The 6764-nt window shown below is 51.8% G+C and overlaps 1 protein-coding gene across 1 annotated transcript; it reads left to right on the top strand.

Moving 5' to 3' along the window:
* Positions 1-973: 973 nt before the first annotated feature.
* Ocstamp (osteoclast stimulatory transmembrane protein) lies at positions 974-4978 on the top strand. The gene is made up of 3 exons (XM_021192056.1): positions 974-1017; positions 2691-3690; positions 4589-4978. The coding sequence occupies exons 1-3, from the start codon at positions 974-976 to the stop codon at positions 4976-4978; spliced, it is 1434 nt and encodes a 477-aa protein (XP_021047715.1).
* Positions 4979-6764: the final 1786 nt, after the last annotated feature.

Below are 6764 nucleotides of genomic sequence, written 5' to 3'. Positions count from 1 at the left end.
AAAAAAAAAAAAAAAAAAAAAAAAAAATGTGAGCGCCCCACATTTTGGGACTACCTGGGCAGCATCTGCCAACTCCAGCAGAACGGCCCCTTCATGAGGTCTCCCCTGGCTGCTTCCTGGCCCTACTGTGTGCTGCGGAGGCTTTGTGCTTGGGGTGGGGGTGGGGAGCTGTCACCTGTGAAGATTCCTGGTCCTGGAGGGGCTCCTAGGCCTGTGAGGGTCTGGTCGCAGGCGTTACATTCAATCCTGTACTATGTGAGGCCACTTCCCCATGGCCCAGCATGGCATCCTTAGAAGGAAGAGTGACTGGCAATTTGAATCTTGTCAACTGGGTCCCTTACTTAGCAGGGGAGCCATCCCGTGACAGAGGAGTCCTCTTGGAGACAGTCCTGGGGTAGACAGTCATGGGGACTGGTCCTGGGGAGAAGTCTCTTCATGCCAGGTGGGAATGACCTTCAGGGCAATCATTACAGGGACATGTGCAGTTATTGAGCACCTACTGTTTTCAGTGCAGGTTGCATTTATTATTCTCTTTCCATGGCCATGCATCGGGGCTAAGGACAACACAGTGTGGCCATAGCAGGGGTCCCTGTGGGTCCCTGTAGTCTCCTGTGGGTTCTCATCCCCAGAATCATGGCTTTGGAGGGGGACAGGGGAAGCAAAGTGGGGTTCTTAGTCTGGTGTTACTGTTAGTGAGCTGTATGGTTTCTCTGAACCTCAGTTTCTTCCTCTGTAAAATGGGCTAGTTCTACTTTCCTGCCCTCGGGGTCACGGGCACTGCTTGGAAAGTGTCTCCTTCCTCCCATCCCTGCCTGCTCCTCACTGCCTTTCAGGCTGCTGGCCCAGCCCCCAGGAGGTGGGTCCCTGTCAAGGCAGGATCAGGAGGGTTTGATTGAAAGCAGAAGCGTCTGGGCTGCCTATCCCACACTTCCTCTTCACCTGCTGTGGCTCCGGAACACTGCTTTCAGAGACCATGAGGAACATCAGGGCAGCCACGGAACATCTCATCGGCTTGGGGTACGTCTGGGGATTGGGACATTAGAGGCCACACGCAAGAAAAGTCGGCAGCCCATTGAAACAGGTGCGAGCTCAGTGAATCCTCACCTTTCTGGGCCGTGCTTTTCTCCTGGTAGGGTGGAAATAATAGCAGTGGCTAGAAGGCTGCAGGAACTGAATGAGGGGCGTGTGCAGAGGGTGTGGCTCAGAGTGGGAGCACCGCCTGCCGCTGCTGAGTACCTGTCGTGGCTTCCAGTTCTTAAAAGCATTTGCGCTACTTGATATTGCTTCAGCAGTTCCCTGTCATGAAACTAATCGTACTGTGTGTAGAGTAATGTGTAGTTCCACCCTTAAGTGTTCTTGGGGACGCCAAGAAGAGGGGTCAGGTATTGAAGACTCGTGAGTGTGCAGTAGTGACAGGCACCAGTAGGGGGCGCACTTGGCCGTGCTAACCCGCAGGCAGTGGCTGTTTGGCTCCATCCAGCCGTCTGCAGCGAAGAAGGCAGTGGTGTCTAAGCCTTCATATCTGACCCGTGAAGCCAGCCATTGTGTAGTCTCCCCTCTGCTGTAACTGGTGTAACTAGTGTGAGCACCTAGGAAGCCAGAGTCTAACCACGTCCCTTCCTGCTGTGTCTCCAATGCTGAGTTCACACCAATTACTGAATATTAGTTGAGGGTTGGAGAGCTGCCTGGGTGGGTAAAATGCCTTCTGTACAAGAACCTGATTGGAACCCCAGAACTCTCGTGAAGAAAGCAAGACCTGAGAGAACGCATTTGCTCTCCCAGCATTGGGGAGGTCGAGACAGCTCCCTGGGGCTGCCTGGCCACCACAGGCGGCACCAGGCCTGTGAGACACCCTGCCTCGGTAAATATGTCGGTTGGCCTGTGAGTTCAATCCTTAAGATCCATGTGATGGGAGGAGGGAAGCAGATCCTAGAGGTAGCTCATCCAGTGACTCTTTCCAGTTGTCCTCTGACTTCTACACAGACACACAGACGCAGAGAGAGAGAGAGAGAGAGAGAGAGAGAGAGAGAGAGAGAGAGAGAGTAGCATTAAGCATGAACCCACAAAATGAAAATGTAATTTAAAAAAATTGAGATGGAGAATTAAAGATGTTAGCATACAGGCATAAATGTCAAATATACAATAAACAAACAAACAAACTAATTTGATGACTAATTTGAGGCTGGTTGAAGAACAAAGGTCCTCAAGTGGCCAACCGGGCCACCTCCTTGTCTGTAAATAATGGAGTGTACATCGGGCTCTGTAAGGAAGAACGTGAACCGGACCAGCAGTAAGGTACACAGACTGTGTGTGTATGGGTGTGCGTGTAAAATGTTACACGCGTAAAATTGCGCCTCCTCACTCTCTTGCGACATTCTTTATTTCAGCCAGGCTTGCTCTCCCTCCACTGCTTACCTGCTGCTCCCAGAGCCTGTAACCATGGCATCAGTCCAGATACCTAGCCTACAGGCTGTTGACTAACAACCCCGTAAAGACTTCCTGGGGGAAGGCTCTGATTGGTTCAGCTTGCGTTACCCCCGCCTCCCATGGACGGAGTACCTCTGATTGGTCCATCTGGAAAGTGTGCGGGTTCCAGCTGCTATACAAGGAGTCTAGTAGCAGTCTGGCTGGTGGGATAGAGGATGGCCACACCCACCTGACACATGGCTCCCCTGTTTCCTTGTATACAGGTGGGAGTCCTGGCGCTTGGGGATCTGCAAGGCAGTTGTTCCACTGCAGGCTGCCTGGAAAGCCTTCTCTCAGCCTGTCCCAGCCAGCTGTAACGAACTACTGACCCAGCTTCTCCTGTGTGTTTCCTTGGCCAGTCTTGTCGCAGGCCTGGCTCATCACTGGCTGGTCTCTTTGCAGCTTTATCCTTTGGGACCCCCTGCCCTGGTGACCGCTCTCTGTGGTCTCTTCGTCTTCCTGAGCCTGGGCCTGGTGCCCCCCATCCGCTGCCTACTTGCGCTCAGTGTGCCAACCCTGGGTTCCGAGCAGGGCCGCCGCCTGCTCCTGTCCTACAGTGCAGCCAACTTGGCTGTCGCTGTGGTGCCAAACGTCTTAGCCAATGTGCGTGCCGTTGGGCGAGTGCTGAGCTGTGTTACTGAGGGCTCGTTGGAGAGTCTGCTTAATACCACTTACCAGCTACACCAGGCAGCCAGGGAACTGGGCCCAGCCGGCCGAGCAGGCAGCCGCAGCCTGACATTTGAGGCCGAGGGCAATGGCTCAGCCTTCTGCCTTCACATGCACACGGTCACTCAGGAGATCCTGGAAGATTTCTCTGGCCTGGAGTTCCTGGCTCGGGCAGCACTGGGCATTCAGCGGGTGGTCACCGGGTTGTTCCTCCTGGGCCTCCTGGGCGAGTCGGCCTGGTACCTTCATCGCTACCTCACTGACCTGCGCTTCGACAATATCTATGCGACTCGGCAGCTGGTGCGGCAGCTGGCCAGGGCTGGTGCCACACATCTGCTGGCCTCTCCACCTCCGTGGCTGCTCCAAACAGCCCAGCCTAAGCTGTCACAGGAGGAGCTGCTGAGCTGTCTCCTAAGGCTGGGGCTACTGGCACTGCTCTTAGTAGCCACGGCTGTGACGGTGGCCTCAGACTATGGGGCTTTCCTCTTGGCACAAGCAGCAGTAGCCTGGGCTCAGAAGTTACCCACGGTCCCAATCACACTCACAGTCAAATACGATGTACGTGTACTGAGGGGAATACTCTTGGAATAATCAGGTGGGAGGGCTCTGTCTGGTCCTGGGCTTCTTTCTGTCTATATTTGTTTGCCTGGGAGTCAGTATCCTTGGTACGCAGAGGAGTCAGTCAGACAGAGGGTGTGGAGATGTGAGTTACAAGAAAGCAGAAAAGTGGACTACAGGAAGAGGTTCAGCCCCGCCCCCGCCCCGCCCCACCCCCACCTCCAGCGATTGCTCCCTCCAGCGGGGTCGGATCTCCTAGCTTTTTACCTCCTTCCAACAAGGCCTTTGTGTCATGGACCCATCAATAGATCACTGATTGGTACAGAGCTCCCCCCCCCCGTGCCCTAATTCTCCCTGAAAACGCCCTCACAGGCGCACCCAGAGGTGGACATTACTAATGTCCTGGGCATTTCTCAATCCCATCAAGTTGGCAAAACCACCAATACCATAAGCATTGATTAGTGGAGTTTTTTTCGGGGGGGGCAGGGTTCCACTATGTAGTTCTGGGTGATCTAGAACTCGATAATAAAGAACAGGCTGCCCTCCGAATCCACAAAGATCCACGGGTCTCTGCCTCCTGAAACCTGAGATTGAAGGCACTCCTGCAATGCAGGTGAACTACCACTCCTGGTACACCCGGTTATTGGGTGGAAGCCAGAGCTTCCTGCGTGCTAGACAGTCACTCTGGCCTTTGAGCCACTGATACACCTCCAGCTTTAATTAGTTTTCTCTAAAAATACTTTGCTCAGAGTAATAAAAATAACAGAAGTAAGTTTTGGGTGGTGCCGCTTTGATGGTTACTGAGTCACAGTTGCCCCTCCCTGGACCCATTCTGTAGGTGCCGGGTAGGGAATGGCCTGATGGCACCTCTGACTTAACCCTTTTCTCTGTTTTGAAGGCCTCCTATAAGGTCCTGGACTTCATCCTCTTCGTCCTCAACCAACCTCCGGTGGAGAGCGTGTTTGCCTCTGTGCAGCGCTCCTTCCGGTGGGAGCTGCGCTTCACGCCCCACGACTGCCATCTGCCGCAGGCTCAACCGCCCCGTGTCACCGCTGCTCTGGCGGCGGGCGCCCTGCAACTGCTGGCGGGCGCCACCTTAGTTCTGCAGGCCTACACCTGGCGCCTGCGCCACACCATCGCCGCCTCCTTCTTCCCGACCCAGGAAGCCAGGAGGCTTAGCCACTTGCAGGCACGGCTCCAGAGGAGACACGACCGAGGTGACCACCTGAACAGACAGCCCGGCACTATAGCCACCCCGGGGACCCAGGAAGCCTGGACAGGGGACTAGGACTCTGGAGTCACAGGGACCTCAGGCACATGACTCCCTTCGGCCTCCGTATGACCTTGAGTAGGTCGTTGCACATCTCAGAGCTTCAGTTTCCGTATTACATAATGACTGGGCATGACGACAGTGATCTGATTTTCACGTGGGATGTGCACGAAATCGCGGCGAGTGGAAGGTTTTGCTATTTCCTGCTCCTTTAGGGCCTTTCCATCTAGACTTCTCACGTTTAGTAAATAAAATACAAGATGCCCTGCCCAATTTTGACTTTCAGAGAAGGGACACCTTTGTTTAGTGATCCCTAGCTATGAGCCTGGCCTCTGGTTACCCATGTGTGGCCTTGAGTCCCCCAGAGTAAAATTGTTGTTTTAAAAAAAAAAAACACAAATCCCAGCTGTTCAGTTTTACCAATGAAGACTCGGGAGCCAGCTAGCTCAGAGAGGGAGAGAGCACCGGGCTGACCTTCCTACAATGTGCCAGAAGGGAAAGGCTCCTGCTCCTTCTTCTGCTCCTTCTCCTCCTCCTTCTCCTTGCTGTGGTGCCATGGACTGGCCTCAGTCAGCCCCTCCATCCATGGGAGAATCAGAGTCCCAGTACAGGCAGGCAGGGAGTCGGCGAAAAGTGACAAACAAATACGGACACAAGGGAGTGTGCTGTATCTGAATGTAATTTCTCAAAGTGAGCATCAGACTTATAAGTGACTTTTACCCAAAGCAGAGGAATGCATACAAAAAAACTGGCAGGAACTGGGCAATAAAACAACTGAGACAAAGTCAGCTCTATCTAAGGTCGGCTATATACTTAGAAGTCAGGTGTGAGGTCTTTATACTCCCGGGGCAAGGGTTTTCACGCCTAAGCCATGGTTCTAATTAGGGAGTTTCATTCTAGCTAACCTTCTCATGAATAATGCAATACTCTAGTTCCTCCTTAAACCACAGCCCAATCTATTTCCTAAGCCATTGTAAATTCCTGTATATGGGAGTGACTCAGCTTTTATTCTAAGTGATTGTGTGGGGAGACTTTCTACTAATAAGTAATGTAGTCTGCCATATATAACTATACTAAGAATTCTAAACTTACTTTGCTAAGCTTACCTTGAGATTTCTAACTCTATGTAGTAGATAGTAAAGCCTAATTTCTTTCACTATCTTTCTTACAATACTAGAGGCAATTCTGAATGTCACTGAAAAGGCAACATTCTTACTGAATTCCAAGCCCAGGGTAGGCTCAAGGACTACCTAGGGCATTGGTGAAGGCCAGGAAGCAAAGTTCAATTTTGCTTAGGTATTTGGCAAGTCATTGCTTGGAGGCACCTATAATAAAACAATATGGAAAGAAAGCACACAGATCCATTCACTGACTAAAGCAAGGACAGATTTGGAGCATTTATTTTACAGGATGCCACGGTTCCAGGAGACTAACTTCCAGTGAACTTTTCGCCTTGGGACTGCGTCCAAGCTTTTGGGCCTGTCACACAAGTCACTACTGGAGATGGTGTGGCACTGTGGTAAATGCCCTTCAGCTCAGACTTGTGTTCCCTCCCTGTCCGCTGGTGGCTTGCTCTGCCTCTTGACCTAGAGTTGACTTTCTCTGGCATTAAAGGTGTGTGCCACGCCCCTACTTGTTTACAGTAAACAGAAAGCTCTAGGATGAAAGGCTGAGCCACTGTTAGAAACAGATGTTTACAGTTCACAATCTCCAGGTTCACAAGGTGATCAAATATCCTGCAACATAAAATAATAACGATAATAATAAAACAACCAACTTCCAATTCTTTTTTTTTTTTTTTTTT

Source organism: Mus pahari, chromosome 3, assembly GCF_900095145.1.
Source record: "Mus pahari chromosome 3, PAHARI_EIJ_v1.1, whole genome shotgun sequence".
Classification (NCBI taxonomy): domain Eukaryota; kingdom Metazoa; phylum Chordata; class Mammalia; order Rodentia; family Muridae; genus Mus; species Mus pahari.
The sequence above is the reverse complement of the archived record's forward strand: the minus strand, read 5'-3'. Positions and strand labels throughout refer to the sequence as shown.